The 24500-nt window shown below is 41.2% G+C and overlaps 1 protein-coding gene across 21 annotated transcripts in view; it reads right to left on the bottom strand.

The window, feature by feature from the left end:
* SYNE1 (spectrin repeat containing nuclear envelope protein 1) overlaps window positions 1-24500 on the bottom strand; it is a 411505-nt gene that overhangs the window by 10863 nt on the left and 376142 nt on the right. For 17 of the 21 annotated variants that reach the window (XM_032258772.1, XM_032258777.1, XM_032258767.1 and 14 more), the window contains 13 exons: window positions 23392-23579; window positions 22378-22528; window positions 19119-19301; window positions 18715-18852; window positions 16346-16537; window positions 14839-15172; window positions 12248-12316; window positions 10402-10544; window positions 8063-8189; window positions 6821-7032; window positions 3975-4175; window positions 2477-2605; window positions 642-854 (listed from right to left, as the gene is read on the bottom strand). In XM_032258772.1, coding sequence (XP_032114663.1) covers window positions 642-854; window positions 2477-2605; window positions 3975-4175; window positions 6821-7032; window positions 8063-8189; window positions 10402-10544; window positions 12248-12316; window positions 14839-15172; window positions 16346-16537; window positions 18715-18852; window positions 19119-19301; window positions 22378-22528; window positions 23392-23579 — 2280 coding nt within the window. The remainder of the gene's footprint in view (window positions 1-641; window positions 855-2476; window positions 2606-3974; window positions 4176-6820; window positions 7033-8062; window positions 8190-10401; window positions 10545-12247; window positions 12317-14838; window positions 15173-16345; window positions 16538-18714; window positions 18853-19118; window positions 19302-22377; window positions 22529-23391; window positions 23580-24500) is intronic. The other 4 variants (XM_032258776.1, XM_032258785.1, XM_032258778.1 and 1 more) reach the window with 1 other exon arrangement.

Below are 24500 nucleotides of genomic sequence, written 5' to 3'. Positions count from 1 at the left end.
TAGCATTAGAGAGACTTCATTATTTTTGGCACTGCTGCTATTCAGAGCGGATTGTTCTTTTGCATGCTTACAGCAGGGCAAAGTGTGTGTGTTCATGACAGGATATCACAACAGAAAGGCTGAAACCTTACCAAGTGTCGCCATACCTGCAAATGCATTTCTCAAAACCAATAATACCACAATGCAGTCAATTTTAGAAAAAAATATAAAAAATTAAATGAGCAGAGGTTCATTTTTTACGTTTTTTTACTGTACACATAATGGAGAAGTCATGCCTTAGAGGGATTAAATACAAAACTCAGATATAACAATTGGTTTTCTCTACCATGGCTGTGTAACTGAAATGTGTAAATTCTTAAACGGGTGAAAAAAATGCCACAGCAGTTGTGGTAACAGCATTAGTAACAATGACAAGAGAGCTTTTGGATTTAACAGAATCAAACAGTGTCCTATTATAAAAGTTTATGTGGCTGCTTTTTTTTTTTTTTTATTTTGAGATAGGACTTGTAAGAGCTGTGACTGAGAGGAGACACTCCATTCTGACAAGCACTATATTCAAAATCTTTCTAAAATGCATGAAGATGATGCTTCTTTGGTTTCCAGTAAGGAATGCTACACGATGATGTCTGTTCAGAGCTTACCTGCTGACTACTTGACACGTCTAATAACTTCTCCAGTTCCTTGATATGACGACTGACCTCCTTCAAGAGAAGTTTGAGCCGATTTCCAATAACATGGACTTTTTCTTTGGCTTCTAAACAGTCTGCTCCTTCAGCATTCACCAGCAGTTGGCAAGACATGTCTTGCAATGAGGCTACTCTGAGCTGGGATTCCAACAGCTCATGCCTTATTTGCTATGCATACCAAAATAAATAATGTTTCTCAGCATTTTTGTAATTGGCAAAAGTTCCAAAAGTGCAGAATGAGATCACCTTCACTTGGTGGGAAATTATACCTGAGCACCAAATGTGGAGCTCACACACTAAAGGATACAACAGCCCACGGCCTCAGTTCTAATCCTGCCTTTGCCAAAAATATTCTATAAGACCCCTCACCCTTTCTGATCTCAGTTTGATGTGATGCCTGGTCCACAGTATTACTGGAAGGTTCAAATTGGTTAACGTATATATGAAAGTACTTAGAATATAGATTAGTATGCAAGTGAGATATAAGATAGTCTTTTAAACAGAAAAGTACAACATTAAGTATAGCAAAACAGAAGTATGTCCAGGTATCCTCTGATATCTAGCCAAGATTTTTTAAAAAAAAGGGTCATTCATCATTCACAGCTTAATGCCAGAGGTCAAAGTGAAGTAAAATGCAGTTCTGTAGCTATTTCCTCCAGATTTCTAAGACTATTATGGTACTGAATTAAAAGGTACCAATTCTGTAGTTTAGGCGAGTGTTAAATGTTAAAGCATAACATTTTAAAAATACAGAAAGCTACAAAGTGCACAGCATTTTCTTCTAATGGAACTCAAATATGCTTCCTTATCTTCTATAAAATCACTTAAATACACTGTACATTATATTGTCCAAAGATCCTTGTATAAGAGTCAACCAGTTAATTTCCTTTTGTATTTGGTGCTAGAAGAAGTTTCTCCTTCCTCAAGAACTGGTATGTTTTTTTGTTGACAGATAATGAAAGTAAGTTTACTCATTGTTTCCCATTTTGTTTTAGCTTTCAGAAGATTTGACGCTAAAGTTCATGTTTAATTTGGTACATTTAATTCCTCTTAAAAAGACTTGGCTGTGCATGGTGGCTCACGCCTGTAATCCCAGCACTTAGGGAGGCTGAGGCGGGCAGATCACCTGAGGCCAGGAGTTTGAACCAGCCTGACCAACATGGTGAAACCCTGTCTCTACTAAAAATACAAAGGATGAGTGAGGAGTGGTGGCACACACCTGCAGTCCCAGCTGCTCGGGAGGCTGAGGCAGGAGAATTGCTCCAACCCTGGAGATGGGTGTTCCAGTGAGCTGAGATCGCACCACTGCACTCCACCCTGAATGCCAGAGTGAGACTTCATCTCAACAACAACAACAACAAAAACAAACCAACAAATGAAAGACTTCATTGTCTCATTCTATTCTAATACTTTAATGGCCTTTTACTATAAGCCACCAAATATATTTCCTGGGCCACAGATGTGACATAAAGTTTAAATCAAGCTGCCCTAATAAACAACACAAGCTAATTAAGACTCTTTGAGGATACTAAGATTTTTACAATTGAGCAATGACTTTAGAACCAGATTCTAAAGCTAGCAGATATCATCTTCCATGCACGTTTGCTTTCAAAGATTGGAAACCACAGGGAGTATAAAAAGTGTAAAATAGAGACTATAATGCAAAAGGTTAAAAAAGACACAACACTTATATTCATTCTCTGTAAATGAAATGCAACCCTGCTAAAAAAAACAAACAAAAAAAAAAAAAAAAAAAAAAACTAGAGGCTGCCATAGTTCACACTTCTTACCATAAGCTGTTTGTGATGGTCCTGAAGTACCTCTGCATCAAGGCTAGGATCAATAGGGACAATTTCATTTTTCCTTCTGTCGATGTTCTCCAGCATAAGAAGCAAACCATGGCTCATTTCATGGAAACCCTACAGAAAACAGCCTTAAGTAACTGTAGATCATATATTTTTCTTTTTCTCACAACTTAAATGTCTTTCCCACAATTAGCAAACATAGGTTGATTTTAAGAACATTCATGCAACTCCTTTCTGAGGAAAGCACTGGTGCTGTTGTAATGACCTGATTGTGAGTTCATATTCTTACCAAAAGCATCTAACTTATTACTTAGAGGAAAATTTAGACAAAAGAAAAATTGGCATCAAAATACTTAATTTCTGAAAAAAGAGTAACGCTATTACACAGTTTAGAAGGAAGCATCTCTGCTGCCCTCTCTTCTCTGTGTATTCAAATCTTTCCGTCTTTTAAGGCTTACCTTGGCTGAATTTCATATCCCCTTCATTCACTCATTTAGACACTCATTCATTCATCCATTTATTTATTCAACATACATTTACTAAAGATCTCCTAAATAAAAGGCACTGTACTAGGAATGAGTGCAGAGGTGAAACAGTTTAGGTAGCTGCTTTCAAGGAACTATTAGTCTTGTGGCACGTATAAACCTGGAGAGCATGTTTCAAATCCTTCCAAGGCTTTCCATCGTGCTTAGAATATGATCCAATCTCCTGGCCTGGACCTACAAAGCCATCTGAGGACCTACAACCTCCTCAGTCTTCCTTATCACTCCCTGGCTCGGTTCACTGACTACATTCTGGTCACAGTGGCCTTTTTTCTGTTCCTAAAGACACTAAGTCCTTTCCTGCTTCTGGGACTTCCCATTTGTTACATCACCTTCATAGCAACGCCCTTCCAATGTTAGCTCAAAGAGCCAACTAAATTCCCTGACTACCCTCTCAAAGTGGCTTTTCTCAGTTACTTTTATCATCTGCGTCTGTTAGTATCTTGTTTAATTATTTACTTGCATTTAATTGATCTTGTCCTCCCCAAGAAAAGCAGAGGCCATGCTGTTTCCAACGGTTTAGCACCACATCTGTCACACAGTGAACACCCAACAAGAAATTATAATATGAAGGGATGGATAAATATTTGTAATGCTCACTTTGATGTTCAAGAAAGATCTGTCTACTTGCCCAGTAAATATCTGTTGAATAAATAAAGGAAATAAGTGAATGAGTCATAGAAGAAACGTTGGGACTGAGATAAACATGAGGAATAGTCTCTTCTCATCTAGACAGAAGATAGGATCTGGAGATTTTGAATATGGTCACATGTAGAAATGCTCAAGTAAAATGAAAAGATTGGGCACAAGATTACGTCACTGAAATACTGATTTTGGGGGGCAACTGCATCCCTCTGGAAACAATGACACATCGAGTCACACACTCAGCTAAATTGCTAGTGTCTGATTCTGAGTCACCTCCTGCCCAAAGCTCTACGGACCTGGCACTGCATCAGTGCATTCTGCAGCAGGATCCGCCACTCCTCCAGCAGGGAGCACACTCGGTCCCAGCGCCCATTCATCTGTGACAGGCGATCCTGCAGGTCCTGGCTCTCCTTGCTGTCAGCCTGGGTGAACTCGGGGCTGCAGAGATTGATGGAGAGGATGATGGCTTTGCGGTGGTCCACAGCCTTCTGGAGCTCCTGAAAAGAACAAAAAGGACAATCAAACAAGGACAATAATGACAAAGATATTTTCCCTTGAAAACGTTTCACCCAAATGAAAAGATCCATTAATTAAAACTGGCCTTAGCAGGATGGCTAGGTGAAAGACAGTGGGTGCACACCAGTGAGGACTGCACGGCAGTTGGAAGAAATGAATTAGACGAGTATTTAACAACATGGATGAATTTTAAGAAAACAGGGTGTAGAGTGAAAACATCAGAAACCGAACGTTACACAGAACACAACAGCCTCAATACGTGTACACACACAAATCCATATTTTTAAAGAATAGTTCTGAACAAAGAATGCCTGCTAACTATTTCAGAATAGCTACCATTTTGAAAATAAAATAGGAACATACAGTTTAGCCAGGCTAGCGGGTGCAGGGAGGAGGAATAAAGAGAAGAGGAGCTTTGCAGGAAACAACAATACCCCTGGGCAGTGGCCTCACTGAGGAGCATGACTGATTGCACACTCTGTACAGAGGTTCAACCACAACAAAACTCAAATTTGTGGGTATAAGAATGAAGCAAAAAAAAAAAAAAAAAAAAACAGATTCCAGGGCCCTGGGCTCCAGATATCCTGAATCTGCAGGCTCAGTGGGCCACAGGCCGAGAATACTGCCTATGTCACAGGCGACACCGAAGTGAAATGTAGGGAGAATGAATTGGGTGTTTCATAAGGTAACCAGTTAGGTTTGATTTCACAACAGCCAGGTGACTGATTTTTGGCTTTGCGCATTTCCAGAACATCCGGTGCTCAATTCCAAGAACTTGAGCACGGGAGTCTGTACTAGTAGTTGAGTATCGGGGTACTGTTTAAAATCCCCCAATCCAGTTAGGGTGAGAGATCCTGGAAGTCACAATGACCTAGGCTGCATTTTAAAATCATTTCTCGCTGGTCCTGCTATGTCCCCAATGTGTCTTGATTTTTCACTTCCTAATATGTTCTTAACATACTGTAGAATAGATTCAACCACACAGACAACATGGGATGAAGAGACACTGTGGAAAATACTTAATTATTCCACAGATTTATTCTGAGGAAACATTGACAGGAAGGATCAGGAGAAGGCACAAAGGAAGGTGTTTTTTTCTTGTTAGGCAGGATCACTTTCAAGATCTTTTTTCCCTACTCAAATCTCTCTGGGGTCTCAGACCCTGGCCAGCATTTGCTTCATCAACTCTTCATGGAATCTAGTTCTAATGCAACACTGCCTTACTAGAGTAATTTGGGGACTCTAGAGAAAAATGCATTTCGTAACGCAGATATTGTAAATCTCTCATGTGGTACTTTGTCCTGAAATTCATGGGGTCGTGTAGAGGCCTTTCTACAAAGATGCACCTTTTGGATTACCTGGGGGAAGATTTATTTCTCTTGTTTGAAGTTTTCTATGTTTGAAAATTAAACTGAGCTGGGTGTGGTGGCTCATGCCTGTAATCCCAGCAATTTGGGAGGCCAAGGCCAGCAGATCACCTGAGGTCAGGAGTTCGAGACCAGCCTGGCCAACACAGCAAAACCCTGTCTCTACTAAAAATACAAAAAATAGCTAGGCATGGTGGTGCATTCCTGTAGTCTCAGCTACTCAGGAGGCTGAGGCAGGAGAATCGCTTGAACCCGGGAGACAGGTTACAATGAACCAAGATCACACCACTGCACTCCAACCTGGGTAATAGAGTGAGACTTGGTCTCAAAAAAAAAAAAAAAAAAAAAATTAAAACAAAATCACACAATCACTAAAAGCAAGCCACAAAAACATCAAACCAAAATAAAAGGCATATATTAAAACCACAGAAACACAAAAGCAGCACACACTTCATTCCTTATCCCGATCCCAGAGAGCCTGGGTAGCTACATTTTGAGAAGAAGCACATTTTAATGCTGTCCAAACAGGAAAAAACAAGTACTGATGGGTTTTAAAAAGAAACTGAGCTCTCAGTTCATCAGATGCTCACAATAGTCTCCACATATTAATGCATTTTGGTAGCTGGGTTAAGGAGGATTTTAAGATCTAGAGCTGAAGTTAAGTAAGTGAAGTTATCTTGTGCACTATATCCATGTGGGCCAAACCAAAATCAAATGCAAATGCCAGGTGTTTTACCGCAATTACTCTAGAGTTTTATTTATTACAGCAAAAATTGCTTCTACTACTACTGTAATCAATTTCAGAAGTTTCATTACTTGAGGTCAGATAATTTCATTATGTCCCCCACAAATTCATGCAGATACAATTTTGGAGAAGATTTATCTCCAACTCTAGGTATAGACCTGCAGCACCCGGGTCATTCTGTATTTCCATTAAAAAGAGTTCTCATAGGTCCTAGGGGTACCTGGATGCCCCATGAAACTTTAATTAGACATTTCTTAAAATACCAGTTTTTAGATCGTGCGTGATTATTTACATGGTGGATAGTTCTACAACGTGGTCCATTTTCTGCCTTTGAAAACCATCTTTGGAACACAGGGATTTGGGCTGGCTGGATGTGAGGAGAGCATTCTCACTCATTTTTGTTAGATCCCTTTTCTGCTGCTGTGTAAGAGCAGCTCGAGCTAGAGGTGCCGTCTGCACTGTCATTCATGCAGTGACACTGTTTGTCTGCTGTGGGAAAGGCAAGGGGAGCTACCTTGAGCTTTTTGATCTGGAGCTCGATGGTCTGGATGTCAGTGCTGAGCTCCAGATGCTGGAGATGCTCCAGCTCCTCCTCCGTGTCCCCCAGCCAGGCCCAGATGCTGTTCAAGTCCGAGTTAAACTGTTGCCACTTCTGGAGGTTCTGCTTCATCCTCAACTCCTTGCTCAGTGCCTGGGCCTGGAGAAGCTCCCATCGGTCAATCACACCTGGCAAGACATCCAGAGAATAGTGAGATTCTTTTCCTCCACATGTGACGTTTGTGAAATGCTTTAAACACAGGTTGGCAGCTAACTTTAAATAGCAACAGAAAGAAAAGTAATTGCACTGGGCATTTTTGTTGTTGTCTGGAAATAACAGTTACATGGGTACAATGGCTGTGTTTTTTCTATTTGTGTTTCTAATAATAATGAAGCAAAAAAGTTAGCTACATGGGAGTTAACACTGTAAAGAGCTTTACAAAGTAATAAGCAGTCATGTGCATGAAGTGTCATTCAATTCCTGGATCCCTTCTAGAATAGGGCTCTGAGCAAACGCACATAAAATGCCTGATGAGATATGTGAGAGACAGGGCATTAAAATAATTGGAACATGAGAGGCGGGGTGGCAGTGAGTGCCTGTAATCCCAGCTCCTCGAGGGGAGGCGGGAGGATTACTTGAGCTCAGGAGTTGGAGTCAAGCCTGGGCAACATAGTGACACCTCATATCAATATTAAAAAAATAATAATAAGGTGTGGTGGCGTGGTGGCTCATGCCTGTAATTCCAGCATTGTGGGAAGCCGAGGCAGTGGATCATGAGGTCAGGAGTTCGAGACCATCCTGGCCAATATGGTGAAACTCTGTCTCTACTAAAAATACAAAAAAAATTAGCCCGGTGTGGTGCTGCATACCCATCATCCCAGCTACTCAGAAGGCTGAGGCAGGAGAATTGTTTGAATGCAGAAGACAGAGGTTGCAGTGAGCCAAGATTGTGCCACTGCACTCCAGCCTGCTGACAGAGCAAGGCTCTGTCTCACATAATAATAATAACAATAAATGAAACACGGACAAAACAACCATGATGGCATGCATCATTCCCCTCACTGTCAAAGGAGACTGTTATAAATAAGTTGGAAGGAAGTTCTTAGGACAGAATGGTGTAGAAGGCCATGCAGCCTCAGTGGAACTTGGCTGTTCACGAAGTGCTTCTGGATCTTCTATTTCATTCACTGTTTCTTGAACCGAGCGCTATGCACTCACCAGCCATTTGGGTTTCGGTACTATGCAGGTTCACAAAGCCAGGAAGGCTCTCCTCTTCCTCCTTCAGCTTGTGCTCCAGTCTCTTCACCGAGTCTATACTGCCACTGCATTCGCCCAGCAGTTTCATCTGTTCAGACATAAACAACCAGCCCCTGTCACCCAAATCTTCATGAGTGCAAAAGATTCTGGGGAAAAATATCTTAGTAGTTTCTCAGCAAGTGAAGTGTCTGTGTTTGGGTCCTCTGTGTCACCCTGCTAAAAATAAGATGGCCAAGTGGGCTCAGGCCTGTGATCCCAGCACAGGAAGACTGTTTGAACTCAGGAGTTTGAGTCCAGCCTGGGGAACATGGCAAAACCCTATCTCTACATAAAATACAAAAAATAGCTGGGCATGGTGATGTACATCTGTAGTCTCAGCTACCTGGGAGGCTGAGGTGGATCATCTCAGTCCAGGGGATCGAGGCTGCAGCGAGCCATGATTGTACTGCTGCACTCCGGCCTCTCTGACAGTGAGGTTCAGTCTCAAAAAAATAAAAAAGAAAAAACAAACAAAGTTAGGCTGGGCACAGTGGCTCTCGCTTCTAATCCCAGCACTTTGGGGGTCAAGGTGGGAAGATCACTTGAGCCTAGGAGTTCGTGACCAGCCTGGGCAACATAGCGAGACCCCGTCTCTATAAAATATTTAAAAAATTAGCCAGGCATGGTGGTGAGCACCTGTAGTCCCAGCTGTTCAGGGTGTTAAGGTGAGAAGGTTGCTTGAGTCCAGGAATTCAGCTGCACGCAGTGAGCAAAGATCCTGACACCGCACTAGAGCCTGGGTGACAGAGTATGAGACCATGTGTCTTAAAAAAAAAACTTAAATAAACAAAGTTCAAAAACATGCCTTTTAAACTGGTGATACATTCACATACAAAAAGCAACGCCTTAAAAATAGACTTTGCATACATGACTTTGCATGAGAAGTCCTTGAAATTTCTTTAAGATTCATGAATCAAAACAGATTAAACCAATCTGCGATTTAAAACTCAGAGCCCTCAGCTGGCAATGCAGTATATAATTTTTGGCAAGCTGCTCCCTCTTTCTCTTTCTTAAATTGAAATGTGGGAATGATAATGTTACCACAAGTCTCACGGGAACTTTCTTGCATTAAAAAATTAAAATACTTAAAATTATAGAGCACTAGCAAAGCCAGCTGTTTTATTTAAAAATGGAAGCAATGTTTATTAGGTATCAGGGGACTGCATTCTAAAGTCAAAGAAAAGCTTCCCAATTCATTTTTAATATCACATACAGTATTTAAAGATTAAAAGAACAAATCGTTTCAAGATATTCCTGCTGTACTTACCATAAAGCCTTTAAGAAATCACAATGCCATTAAGTTACTTTGATTACTTTTGGCTGAGGTTAAGTGTAATCCCAGCGATGTCAGCAGGATTATCATAAAACTATATCATATGTATTTTTAAGAAGTAGTTTCACTGTAATACAAGTTGGTGTAATAGGCCAAACTGAATAGGAAACAAACTCATGACTGACCCCTGTTATGGTGAGGATAACGAAATCAACATACGTAGCTAGAACAGTTCTCTTCCCTAATTTTAAAAAGTAGAACAGGTGAGTTGTGACTAGCTTTGGAGAAATTCATTTTTCTTTTTTTATACTAAGAAGTCTTTTGGATGTGAAGAAGACATGAGGCAGGGAAGAGACTGGCTTTAAAATTCTCCTCCTTAAGTATGTGTAGGAAAACAGGTAGTTGTCTGAGAAAAATTATCGGGTCAGTAACTCGAGTAGGGCAAATCACGCTCTGATAGACTTTATCATATATAGCTAATAGCTGCATAGCTGGAACTGGTAGTATAGCCAATGCCTTGCTCTCTTTTCCCCAACTCCCTCTTGTTAGAACTGAGCATACTAAAAAACAGAAGAGAAAAACATCCCCAAGGTCATTCACAAAAAAACTGCATGTTAGTAATCTATTAGCTAAAATCTGCTGCTCCAAGGATAACCTTGGTCCAAAAATTATTAGTTGAATTTGGAGAAATGCCTAATGACTCTTGGGAGCCAAAGTATTTTGTTGCTGTCCATGAAAAGGATCTCCCTCAGTGCTCAGTGTAAAGGAACAGGTTTGTCATTACAATAGGTTTGTGGCCCTAAACCCAGACACGTTCTGCTCAAATGGTAACTTAAACAGGGCTTGGCTTTGCACATCCACATTCATGAGTTCAAGGGCAGCATGGTATTCAGAGTCTACCTAAAGCCCTTGTGCTGCAGACAAACTGTTCTTTGTCACAGAACTGTGGTTTCCTACAGGTCAGGATCAGGATGGCCAGGATACTTACGTAGCCTTTGTAGCTGGTGTCTAGCTCCGGCCCCGTGGGAGTTTTGCTGCGAATGATATTTTCGGTTTGCTGTATCTGAAAGCGGCTCTCATCCAGGGCTCTGCCCAGCTGTCGGATCTGTGACTCTAGGGCACTGTGGTCCCCTGCGGTAGCAACCATAAGAATCTTTACCAGACAAACTATTGGACTTATTCAAAGCTCGATCTTCAAGGAGAAGTTTCAGAAATGGTTTTCAGTTACAGCAGCATAGAAACTGCAGGTGTGGGTAACTACAAAGCAAATTTAGTACCATCGTGCTGGTGGGTTAGACATTAAAATGGCCAAACTGATGAAGGTGTTTGAGAGCCCTAGCAGCTTGGACATTGCAAAACAACTCTCCAGTCAGTTTTGAATAGCTTCGGGCACCTGTCCCTCTTCCAGCTGAATCCCTCATCGTCTGAATGTTGCCAAAGTGAAAGGCCTTTCTAAAAATCTGCAATGGTGTCTGCTGCTTCTCAGCAAGGAAAAAGCTGTTTTTTTCTCATGTTCTTTCTGCTGTCACTTAATGAGCAGGGGAAGATCCTCCTTCTGAGTTTTCTTTGTGCACCTCAGGGGAAGACAGTGTCATGGAAGGCTTGCTTTCAGTGTCGTTGCTGCCTCATTTACTTAAGGGATAAATTCATTCATTAAGAAAAAAGTGCCTCAGAATAGATATATATGGAGATATCAAACTAGCAACAACTTGCTTTTATCTAAGATCTAAAACAAAACCAGGAGAAAGCTAAGATTCTAGCATTTCCGTCTAGGCAGGTTCTTATAGCCTAGAATTCTGGCTCATTCTCCTCTCAGAATTGTAACATTTCTTTGTAAAATTATAGTTGTGTGTGTGTGTATAACAAAGTCTAAACTACACAAGAACATTTGATCACCAGAGTGAAGCTAGCATGGGCTGAAAGCAGAAAAAATATTAGTAAGCCTTATTAAGGTTATTGATTTCTAAAAAAGGCCTTCTAAATACACCCAGGAGAGGTCTCACTGAGAACCACTCTCTCAGTAATGTTACTTTGCTTTCTGTCTTTTCACTTTTTTTCAAAACTGAAGTGTAAACTAGTAACTCCATGATTCAGTATCACATGACTGCGTTCAAGCTCTATTCTCCATCCCACATTACTGATCCTCAACTCCTGAACTACAGTTTGTCTAACACAACATTAAGAAAAACTGGTTCCATTTTTCTTACTTGAATTCTTCTTGTTTCAGGAAAAGTTCTGTCTTTACAGGAAAATCTATGGCTCAAGATACCGTGGAATACATTTTTCATTTCAAATTATTTTATAAGACTTTTGAAATTAAAATTACACATTCTTTTTGAGCTGAAATCTGATCTCACCCCTTGTCTCATATGGGATTCCTGAGATGAGGAGGATGAAGTGGTGGATGTGGCCAAGGTCACTCATGCAGGCTGGCAGATTTGGGACCAGAGTCTGCACCCTGACTCTCTAGCCACAGTAGGTCTACGTGCAGTGAAGCCCAAGTTACCACACCACGTAGAATACTACGGCACAGAGGCTGATGACTGGGGTTTCCTTCTCATATTTTCTGCAGTTAATGGGCATGAGAGGTCTATACTTAATGAGACCAATTACCATTTAACAACTTGAAAAGCTATTTTGTTCCACTTGATTAGTGAAATCTTATTCTTGGTGTGGATTTAACCAGTCATTTATTCTAGTACAGCAGTAAGAGAGGAAGGCTGTGTCTTAACATGCTAGAGCCACAAAGCCGTGAGAGATACAGCAGATGTGCTAAGAGAGGAGGCTTGTTATACGGGGAGGGAGGGAGGCTGGCTCCGGCTTGTCGTGCCTACCAGAGGTATTTTTGATTGCATTTTCTGTGAGTTTTACATAGGCCTCGGGGCTTTCAGGGATCATTACATCTGCAAAAAAAGCACAGTCTAAGTTGACAGCTAAGTTCTGGAAACCTTGATTCCCTTGTGCAGGAAAATAACTTTCCTAGGGGGAAGAAAGGAAGTCAGTTATTCTAGACACAGAGCTCCTGGGCACCCAGAGGAGAGTGTGTGCAGACTCACCAATGGCTTCCTGAAGTGAATCGTAAGAACTCACAGTGAAAGTGTTTTTATGAGCCAGGCACTGGTTGAAGCACAAATTTACCACACAGAAACCTTACAGGGTAGCTGGGAGTGTTATTCCCATTTTATAGATGAGAAAACTGAGGCCCAGGGCAATTAAGTTCCTTATCCAACTTTAAACAGAAAGTACACAGCAGAACTGAGATTTCAGCCCAGACAGTCAGACTCTAGAGCAGAGCTGTCCCATATGTTTCTATGTGAACTATATATGTAATTTTAAAGATTTCATAGCTACATTATAAATGTAAAAAGAGCTGGGTGCGGTGGCTCACACCTGTAATCCCCGCACTTTGGGAGTCCAAGGCAGGCGGATCACCTGAGGTTGGGAGTTTGAGACCAACCTGACCAATACGGAGAAACCCCATCTCTACTAAAAACACAAAAATTAGCTGGGTGTGGTGGCATGCGTCTGTAGTTCCAGCTACTCAGGAGGCTGAGGCAGGAGAATCACTTGAATCTGGGAGGTTGCAGTGAGCCAAGATTGCTCCATTGCACTCCAGCCTGGGCAACAAGAACGAAACTCCATCTCAAAAAACAAAAACAAAAACATAAAAAGAAATATACAAAATTCATTTTAACACTATATTTTAGTGTTAAAAATAGTGTTTAGTGTTAAAGATAGAGATGGTAACATGTAATCAACATAATTATTATAAATGTTTTATTTTCTTTCTTTGTACTAAGTCTCTGAAATTCACAGAAGTGTGTTTTCCATGTGCAATCCATCTCAATTCGCCCAGTCCTGTCTCAGTGCTCAAGAGTCCCAACTGGCCAGTGGCTAGTTTTGGATGGCTCTGCTTCAGATGCCATATGCCTGACTAATAGGTCCTACTGTAAAAACAAAATAGAAATGAGATAAATTATTTTCTTTTTAGGACAGTGTCATCCCTTGGGAATCTGATGTGAACCATCAGAACCAAACAGAAATCCCCCAGATGTCCTTTTAGAGAATGTATGAGATGCATTTCCAAGTGCCATAAATCAGCCTCCAACTATTTATTCTATTTTTATTTACCTTCCTTGCAGTGTTCCTGTTTCTCTGTCCATCCCTTCACTGCATGTGTGGCTTGGGTGGTGGTCTTTCTTGTTTCCCTTTTCCATATTCTTCCTGTGTGAGCCCCTCCATTCACTCCACGACCATGACCATTTACATGTGGATAACTACCTAATCTGCATTTCCGGCTTCTGCACTTCACACCTGCGCATCTATGACTGGACTTTTGTGTGTGGATATTCTGCAGGTATCTCAAGATCAGGATGCACACAAGCAACCTCATCCCCTCCCTGCTCTCACAGCTCCACCTCCCTTGCCCAGAAACACCCACAGTGCTCCTTCCCTTATGTGGTCCTCAGGGGCTAGGACCACCTGCATCTTTCACCAAGTTGCCCAGCCCGGAAAATCGCCTGCATCCCAGTTCAATGGATGAGAGTTATGGAGGAGTCTCCTCTGTGTGATTTCTCACATGTCTGCCATTCTCTCCCTTCCCAGTGCTGCTTCCCTAGTTCAGGCCACCATCCTACCTCTCTCTGAGGTTGTAAAGGTTTCATCTGGACTCCCACCTCCAATATGCCCTCCTCCCTGTGGTATCCAGAAAGATACAATATGAAAATATGCACATCCCTGAGAAGGGAGGATACCATCACCTCCCTCTGCAGATCCTGCTGTGGCTCCACAACCTTCAGGATAGGAGCCAAAGCTCTTTACCACGCTGAACAGGCTGCTTTACAGCCAGGTTCTTCTCCACTTTGTCCATTCCCTGCCTGCCATTCCAGACAAACTGCAGATGTTCAAAAGCACCAGCCAATCACAAAGCAGGGAGGCTTCCTCTCCTTTGTTCCTGTAAGCACTAGTGAGCCACCTGACTGACTGCGATTCACCCTCTGGCCTCAGCTCCCCAGTTTCTTCCCTGAAGCCCCCAAAGCCAGGGCTCCGGCTCTGTTGTCCCTGCTTGTGTGTCCTGCCACCACACTGCCATCTCGGCACCAAACACTTCACGCAGTGGTTTCTCACTTATTTGCCAGTGTCCCACACTAGAGCAGAAGCTCTGGGAGAAGAAGAGGAATTGTGTATCCTCAGGAACTGGCAAAGTGCTCGTCACCTACTACCACAAATCTGTGTGGAATAAATCAATGGCCACACCAAATTTTGCATTTGATAAGCACATTCACATCTAAGAGTTCACTTAGGTACAATTTCCCCACATGGGAGAAGGAAGCAAATGATTCTGGATAGCTGTCATGATTCCAGGGCAATACTAATTTCCTCTGACTTTGCTTTAAGCTGACACACCAGAGATGTTCTTTCCTACCTGATAAGCCAACAGCTCCTCTGAGGTAGAAATCTTTGTCGTCCCGACCATCTTCATCCTCAGAGGGCAGAGCTCTGGACACTGCAGATTCCAGGTCCCGACTGAGGTCATAGTCGTGATCCCACTCCAGGGGGATGGAGTCCACGCTAGCCGGGGTGTCTCGTCCCGACCGCTCGCTCCGGAGGGGCTGAGCGAGTGAGAGGGAGGGGTTGGAGGAAGGCTGCGGAGAAAGCACGCTGTCTGCAGAGCGGTCTTGCCAGTGCAGGTCCGACAGAGCCGCAGAGTCTTCCAGCTCCAGCTCCCTGTCCGACAGGTCGTGCTCATCGTCTGGGAGCTAGAAAGGAAGTCAAGGCAACCCCGTCACTGCAGTGGTCAGGCTAGCTTCTCATCTGGGCCACCTGCCTACCAAGTGGGGACAATTTTTAACTTCTTATGAAAAAATACATTAAGAATCTTCTGATCACAGAACTACATGGGATAGTGCTAGAGTCTGCCTGTCTGGGTTGAAATCTCAGTCCTGCCGTGTACTTCCTGTTTAAGCTTGGATGAGGAACTTAATTCCTCTGGGCCTGAGTTTTCTCATCTATAAAATGGGAATAACACTCCTAGGCACCCCAGAGGGTTTCTGTGTGGTAAAAAATTAAAAAGTCTTATAAATTATTTTACATAAGCCTCAGTTTCATTGTTGGTAAAATGGAATAACGTTAAAACCTACTTCAGATCATTTAGATGAGATTAAAGAAATTTTATAACGAAAGGTAATCTAGTATCATGCCTACCACAGAACAGCTACACAATGGCACAGATTGGAAATAAGATCAAACTACTGAGACCTCAGCTTGTCCTTATGGCCCAGATACAAAACGGATTTGATTGTAGAAGATTCCACATATTCTAATCATAACATCTCTATAGGTAAGATGTGATTATGGCAGCAATTAGGAAAACAGAAGAACAAAAATCCACCTAACCCTAACCTTATCAATTGAGAAGCTGTTCACATTGCTTCATTTCACCTTATTTCTTCTAGAGGCTTCTCTGTCTTCCATAGAAGAGATGAGACAAATGTTCTTCTAAGCTCTTTGTATACATTAACTCATCTTGTGCTCAAAACAATCCTTTCTACAAGGTAGTTACTGCTACTAAACCAGTTTTGCCTTTGAGGAAGCTGAGGCAAGAAAGGTGAAGTGAGTAGCTTGCCCAAGGCCAGGCACGGTGGCTCATACCTGTAATCCCAGCACTTTGGGAGGACAAGGTCTCAAATCACCCGAGATCAGAAATTCGAGACCAGCCTGACCAACATGGTGAAACCCTGTCTCCATTACAAAAAAAAAAAAAAGTAGCTTGTCCAAGATTACAGCGACAATGCAGGACAAAGTTAGGACTTGAACCCAGGTGCTCTTGCTCCAGGATCTGGGCTCTTACCCACTATACAATACAACTCAATGCCACATGATTTATTCTCTTTAGATGGAATGACAACTAAGAAAAAAAAATCGTTACATACAGGCAGGCGGATCAGTTTCTTATGGTATCTTTCCACACGCCCGAAGACCTCCTGGCAGTACCGTCGGAGCTCATCCAGCTCTTCCTCGATAACCGCCGCATCCAGGGGCTCACTCTTTTCTATCAGCTGTTCTCCCTGGGCAATTATCTGCTCAATCTTATTGTGGTTCAACGAAATTTCCTGCTGGAAGGCCTAGGGAGTGCAAAGCTCATGTGATTTTGTTGTTGTTGTTGCTTACATTGATATGAGAATCGTAATATATTTCTCATTAGATTAAAAAAGACATGTAGGGGCTATTTAATTTACCATATACAATCACAAGCCAGGAGGCTATCACCGTCTAAAGTAAAACATACACATTTTAAGCCAGAGCAGGAGTCATAAATAGAAACATTCAAATTACATGACAAGAAAAGCACTTTGGGCTAATGCAATTTACCATCACAGATAGCATGAGTGGAGAATAACAGGAAAAAATATTCAAACTCAATATTAAGTTGATAGCACTGGTTATCCTTGAGGAAAGCAATGGGAATCCACACACTGCCACTGAAATAGATTTGGCATTTTAAAGAAATATTCTGAACATTTTAATTTCAGATGTCCTCATCCTATGTCAAACATGACTAAGAGAAGCCATCTGATGTCACACATTCTTCTCAGGTGGCTGTTTTGTTATTTCAGGACATAGGCAGGGAAAGTTATAATGATTTGAAAAACAAGGAATTCTGGGAGGATTATTTAGACTCATTCTGTGTGTTGCAAAAGATTTAAATCACTGAGGTCATGTTTCAGTGTTTCCCCCCGCCCCCTTTTTTTTGAGATGGAGTCTCGCTCTCGTCACCCAGGCTGGAGTGTAGTGGCATGATCTTGGCTCACCACAACCTCTGCCTCCCAGGTTAAAGCTATTCTCCTGCCTCAGTCTCCTGAGTAGCTGCGATTACAGGTGCCCACCACCACTCCTGGCTAATTTTTGTACTTTTAGTAAAGACGGGGCTTCACCATGTTGGCCAGGCTGGTCTTGAACTCCAGACCTCAGGTAATCCATCCACTTCAGCCTCCCAAAGGGCTGGGATTACAGAGGTGAGCCACTACACCCAACCTCAGTGTTCACTTTTAATTCAATGTGATAATAAACTGGGGAGAAGTTGAATTGTCCAATGGTGAAAAAGACTGCCAGGAGAGAAGGGAGGGTAGTAATAGGTTCCATCATCCTGCCAGGGTCCAAAGAGACAAGATTCAATTAGGGCTTGGCAGAAACTTTCTGTGGAAGGATGCAAATATTGATTTGCCTGTGAGATGACAGCAGAGAGGAAACAGAGGAAAGGGTGAGGCAGAAGAGCAGGGTTTACTGTTTCTTCCGTCCTGAGAATCTATGACTAAGGGCAAGTTCCTTGTTTGATTATAACAGCCCAAAGGTTGTGGGCATCATGACCACTCTTTAAAAAAATCCATCTATCTTGGGAAGAACATTTCATAAGCTGCCTTGGAAAATATTCAACGTGTTAAACATTCTCCCTTTTAGGAAATCCATACATCGAATGTATATCCCTCCTATTCAAATTTCTAGCTAGCCACTGTGTTTGAATTATACAGTGAAAAATAAAAAATGTATTTAAAATTCACTTGGCATCTAAGAATGTAGACTATGAGGAATGGAATCCCGACATAAGAATGTTGTATTGCTTTGCGACACGGAGGCCAAAGGAACCATGTGAAGTTGCTACGAACAAATCAGGAAAGACAAACAAAAACAACAAGGCCAGGCGCGGCTCTCACGCCTGTAATCCCAGAACTTTGGGAGGCCAATGCAGGCGGATCACTTGAGGTCAGGAGTTAGAGACCAGCCTGGCCAACATAGTGAAACTCCATCTCTACTAAAATAAATACAAAAATACAAAACGTCGCTGGGCATGGTTGTGTGCACCTGTAATCCCAGCTACTAAGGAGGCTGAGGTAGAAGAATTGCTTGAACCTGGGAGGCAGAGGTTCAATTGCAGTGAGACAAGGTTGTGCCACTGCACTCCAGCCTAAGCAACAGAGTGAGACTCTCTCTAAAAACAAAACAAAACAAAACAACAACAGCAGAATATCCCTAACAGCCTGGCAAGCAAGTTGATTAAAAATATCAACAACAATATCAATATCAAATAAGATACAGAGCAGTAAGAGATAAGCAACAGTGGTTATCTCTGGGTAACACTCTTTATCTTATTTTTTGTATCTTTTATATTTTCTGAATTTTTTTTGCAGTTCAGAACTAATTTTTCAAAAGAAAAGTTATTTGCTATGTTCTTCACAAAAAGAGCCATAAATCCTTTCCTTTCCATGCTTTCTTCAAATTGATAATTTGAAAAACAATCTATTACCTTGAGTTGCTTTATTTTAGCTTGAACATCACACTCAGAAAAATGTTCAATATTAGTGAGCTGCAGATCCATCTCTGTGAGCCAGACCAGAATGCTGTCCCGTGCAGTCTCAAACTCCTCACGCTGGCCAATAAAATGCTGGAAGGCAAGAGGAAAGTAATAATTATTTTTACTAAAAGTCTCTTTAAACATATGGAGATGGCACAGCGAATTCCAGTGTTCTGTAAAGTCATTTTCTCAGCAAGCAATGAGAAACCTGCTATCCTTTGCCTTCTCACTCCTCTTGTTTCCTACTCCTGCCATCCCAATCTTACAAAATCACTGAGACTGAGTCTCAAGATGGCATTCAAACAGCCCAATCCCATCCTCCGGCCTCTAAATTACAGAGGAGGCACAGCAAAAACCTTGAGTCTGCGCAAGATGGAGGTGACACGCTTCTGCAAGTTGTCCCATCTCTGATTGCCTTCGTGAACCATCTGTTTGAGGCTACAGGCTGAATCGGTGCGGTTTTCTCTGGCCAGGCGGCGGTACTGCTTGTTGATCAGTTCCAGCTGCGTCAGGCACTCGTGGACCTGTCGCTGGAAAGCCTATGGCCACAGAGAAGTCATATCAGTGTGGGAAATCAGCGAAGGACTCTCAGTAGTGGCTCCTGATTGTTTTTATTGTAGTGTCTGGGAGAATGGGAAGTTATACTTCCATGAAGGGAAAGAATGACATGTAATGAGGGTACACTTCCCCTTGTTAAAGCCAAGTAATTTAGTCAGCATAGCTTAAGGAAAGGGAGTGAATCAATAAAAAAAATGTGAAAATGGAGAGTAGTAATAAATACACACACACACACACACACACACAACACACATATACATATACACATAGCTTTTAAAGTAATTAATGTCCTAGAAACAAATATTTCCACAAAGCAAACCACTATAAAAATATACACGTATATGGAAATGTGAATTTGAAATGTTCAAGGTTTCTGGTGTCAATACAGAGAAAAGATATCTACAATGGAACTGTTTATTTGTAAAATATGTACTTTTCTAAAAATCTAGAAATTGCCTCAATTCTGTTGTCCATTAGGAAAATCCTTAAAACTACCTTTGCAAAAGACCTTCAAAAAAAAAAAAAAAACAAAAAAAAAAACAAGCTATTATAAGCTTTTAAGAAATGTAATTTAGTAACCTACAAGTAACTTTATAATTTAAAAAAGTTTGGAACATGCTCTGTTTATTTTTTGTTGTTCCCGTGAGTTATTCAGTTTTTATAAAACATATTAGAGCTAGTGCACCACTCTACACAGTAGCATCTATTTACTTTTGAGGCTATCCCAGGGACAGTTTAGAGATTCTGAAGGTAAAATACTCTTTTCTGCTTTTTCCCTGCAATATAAGAGAGCCCTATAGCATAAGAATCATTTGGCTGAATGCCGTGGCTCACACCTGTAATCCCAGCACTTTGGGAGGCCGAGGCAGGTGGAACACAAGGTCAAGAGATCGAGACCATCCTGGCCGACATGGTGAAACCCTGTATCTACTAAAAAAATAAAAAAATTAGCTGGTTGTGGTGGCGCGTGCCTATAGTCCCAGCTACTTGGGAGGCTGAGGCAGGAGAATTGCTTGATCCCGGGAGGTGGAGGTTGCAGTGAGCTGAGATCGCGCCACTGCACTCCAGCCTGGTGCCTGGTGACAGAGCAAGACTCTGTCTCAAAAAAAAAAAGAATCATTTGGCCAAAATAAAATGAAGCTTTAAAAAAATCATTTGTATGATTTATGACTGATTTTTATCTTGGCATTAGACCAAAAAGAAAATTATAATTAATAAATTGAACTGCACTCATCAAATCCCCAAATTCTGCTTTCCTTGGCTCATCATGCTGTTTACATGCGACCACATCTCTGCCCCTTAAATGGTTTTCCTTCTGAGAGCTGCTTTTAGAGCCTTCATCCTAGGAAATCTCAGCTTCCAGGCTAAAAGCCTTAAGTTATTTCTCCAGCAAAGGGAGTGGTAAGGAAAGTTCAGCTCTGGCCATGACCGGAAGTCACAGTACATGTTTACTCATTGGGGTGAGGATGGAGTACCCCCAGGCAGAAACCTCAATACACCCACATCCATCCCAAATGTTCATGTGATTGAACCAGCTGAAGGCTGCCCACAAGCACAGCTTTGTTTCTGCTGTTTATTTCTGTCTTTTAAGAAAATTAACTACAAAATTTATGCTACATAATAAAATCAATCATTATAGAAGCTAACTACAAGGCTAACTTTTGCTATACAATCTGAGAGTCTAAAATAGCATCAGAGAGAATCTTATATAATCTGCTTTGCAGTGTAAGCCAATTATAAAAGGTTTTAACCTTTATGAAGCTGAGTGTAGGAAGATGCAGTTGAGCAGCTCTTCCACCACATTCATTCACATTGAGATGACCTGGAATCTATTGCAGAGTTTATTGTGTTTTTTACTAGTAGTTTTCTAAGGGAACATCTTTTATATGAATAAAAGTATTGTTTATTCTAATGTAATGGTCTAGTTATATATAAATTCATTCACCATTCAGACATCAGAGGAATTCATTCATTTTACACAGTATGTAAACATTTTTCTAGATTCATATAGCTGTTCATATACAACCCTGAGATTGTAAACTCCATTAAGAATAAAAAGCAAACTTCGTATTTCCCATCATAGGCCTCAGTAAATGGCTGTTACCCGATGTTGCAAGGTAAAAGTGAATGCAGTTAGATTTCATTGGATTTACAGTGTTATTTCTAAACATCTCGAGGAGCTTGGGGCAGAATTAGCAACTGAAAATGGTCAGCATGCGTCTGAACTCTTTGCAGTCAATACATCTGAGTACACAACTGCCTAGCAGTGGGAATTGAAGGGAAAAACATCTTCAAATTTAAAAATGGTCAACTTTGGACTAGGTCAGGTCTTCCATGAAAATGAACAGTGGCTGAGAAGTCGGAGCTTCATTGTATAACAGTGACAGAGTGGACTCAAGATTATGCAAACAAGCAAGGTACTGGAATCAATTATTAGATGATTTCTTTCTTTATGAATATGATTACACTACAGCTATTTTTGTGTTAGTGTAACTGAAAACTTTTGGTGACTCAAGACCAGTACTACTCTTCACTGTGTACTTAGAAATGAATTATAATGAAAATGTTTTAATTCCATTCTAGAGCCAACTCATTTATCAATGACATGTATACACACACACACACACACACACACACACACACACACACACACACACACTGCGATTAGGTAAAGAAAATACAAAAATGTATTTGGAAGATAGATTTTTATAGTATAAAAACGTCATATTTTAATCTTAGAAAAGATGGCTGATTGTGGAATAACTCTGAAATAAAAATTGTGCCAAGATCTTTTGGGAGTAATCATGATTCTTTTCTAATAAATCTCTCTTCATTACTACATTATTTATGCTTCTTGATAATCTTAAAACATAAACCTCTGTTTGCCCCTTCTTTGCCTACTTATGAGGTCATAATAAAGCTGGCTGCAAAGTCGTCACCCAGCAATTTGAACAGATAACGTGTGGGTGAACAGCTAGTTTGGGTCTTGGAACTCCAGCTGCCACCTGGCTACTTTAATAGCAAAATGAGGCTTAAAAATTTGGAATTATAAATCACCTCAAATTTCTTTAGTTCCTCCTTGGCAACTGTATATATCACTCCAGAAGAGCTGGGAAAAGCAGCTGTCCTTTCTGAAATCTTGAGCCAATCTTCAAAACGCGAATAGTCATCCAGAAATTTCTGCCACAATCGCCACGTCTCTTCGATTCTGAGGCAGAAAATGAAAGAACAGATTCTGATTACTGGAGACTGTTTTCACTACGGAACCGGGACTGATGCCTGTGACTGGATTAAAGGTGCCCACAGAAGCAACTGTTGTGCCAAACAATGACCATGCCTCGAGCCAAATTTGACCAGAGAGCAAGAGAGACAACTGTTGGAGCTAAAATAAAACAGCTGTTTTAATTTTTTTAAAACATGTCCTGCAGCTCTGGATTTTGAATTAGTCAAATTGAATATTATAAGCAGATCACATGAGCTGTCTTGGATGTGTGCAAGAAGTTTAGAAAAGCAACAACAGGTTTACAGTGTGCACTCAGGCCATGTGTGACGGAAATCAAAACGTGGTCTGAAAATCCATTTAAGTCCAACATTCAGCTCACACTGACAAAAGTCAATCTGTGACAGCAGGACAGATACCAAGCTTTCAACAGTTTACCGGAGAACATGGCCATGATGATCACCTGGTAATACAGCAAGATTGTCTGCCACCTTCAATTTCAAAGGGTTTCAAGATAAGTGTGTTTTTATTATTTAATTTTTCATGAAAGAATGTTACTGTTTTCACAGCCACACATCCTGTGATGTTATGCTTGTTTGGCAGGCGTGTATTTTTATGTTCCCATATTATATTTAAACTGTGAGGTCAGACATAACTTGGCGCGTTATATTTATATATTACCTTTATATCTACTTATTTTCCCAACTAAATGTAGACAATAGCAAGTTTGGGAAGCCACAGGTGTTTTTGGAAATACCAACAGGAAATAGTGAACAATGGATACTCGGGGTGATTTTTTGTTTCTTTTGGGCCTTTCCCTCTTCCCTCTCTGTTTCAGCATCCCAGCTCACTTCAGTCTCCTTTCCATGGACATAGCACAAATGTTTCTCCACCGCCGGTCCAGGTTTCTCGTGGCCTGCTGGATGGAGTCACACTCAGCATCAGTGGCACAGGCGTCACAGTCATGCAGCAGGACTTCACACAGGTTGAGGACAGATGCCACACCGGTACTATGCTTCTCTATGTCTCTCTGAAGCTCCTGCAGGGGAATGCAACAGGCTTTATCCAACAATTACATGTACACGGATGAGAGAAACTGAAGCAACATGTGTTGATAAATGGCTAGGTTATACCTTGACAAATATTTCATTTCCTTGAATGTATGACATTTATTGAGCCTCATTTATGAAATATAGCAAGCTCAAAGTACGAGAAAATGGGTGTAGAAATATTTTGGCTACGTGAGCAATGCCAAAATATAAACTGAACAAATCTACACTAAGAGCAAGACTAACTTCTTTAATCAATAAGAAATGAATCTTAGCCTGGCGCAGTGGCTCATGCCTGTAATTCCAGCACTTTGGGAGGCCGAGGTGGGCAGATTGCCTGAGGTCAGGAGTTCAAGACAAGTCTGGCCAACATGGTGAAACCCTGTCTCTACTAAAAATACAAAAATTTAGCCAGGTGTGGTGGTGTGCACCTGTAATCCCAGCTACTAGGGAGGCTGAGGCAGGGGAATTGCTTGAACCAGGGAGGTGGAGATTGAAGTGAGCCGAGATTGTGCCACTGCACTTCAGCCTGGGCGACAAAGCAAGACTCTGTTTCTAAATAAATAAATAAATAATCTTGGCTCAGACTCTACTTCACAAATACATCACTTTCATTCCAATCAATCAATGCAATACAGTCATCTCTTAGTATCTGCTGGGGGATTGGTTCCAGGTCTTCCCTTGGATACCAAAACCCATGGATGCTTAAGTCCTTGATACCAAATGTTGTAGTATTTGCATACTTCCTATGCACATTCACCCATACACTTTAAATCATCTTGACATTATTTATAATACCTATTACATGGAAATGCTATGGAAATAGTTGCTATATTATATTGTTTAGAAAATCATGACAAGAATAAAAAGTCTGTATATGTTCAATACAGATGCAATTTTTTTTTCCAAAT

This window comes from Sapajus apella, unplaced genomic scaffold (genome assembly GCF_009761245.1).
Source record: "Sapajus apella isolate SASKATOON/1434 unplaced genomic scaffold, GSC_monkey_1.0 scaffold105, whole genome shotgun sequence".
Lineage (NCBI taxonomy): Eukaryota > Metazoa > Chordata > Mammalia > Primates > Cebidae > Sapajus > Sapajus apella.
The sequence above is the reverse complement of the archived record's forward strand: the minus strand, read 5'-3'. Positions and strand labels throughout refer to the sequence as shown.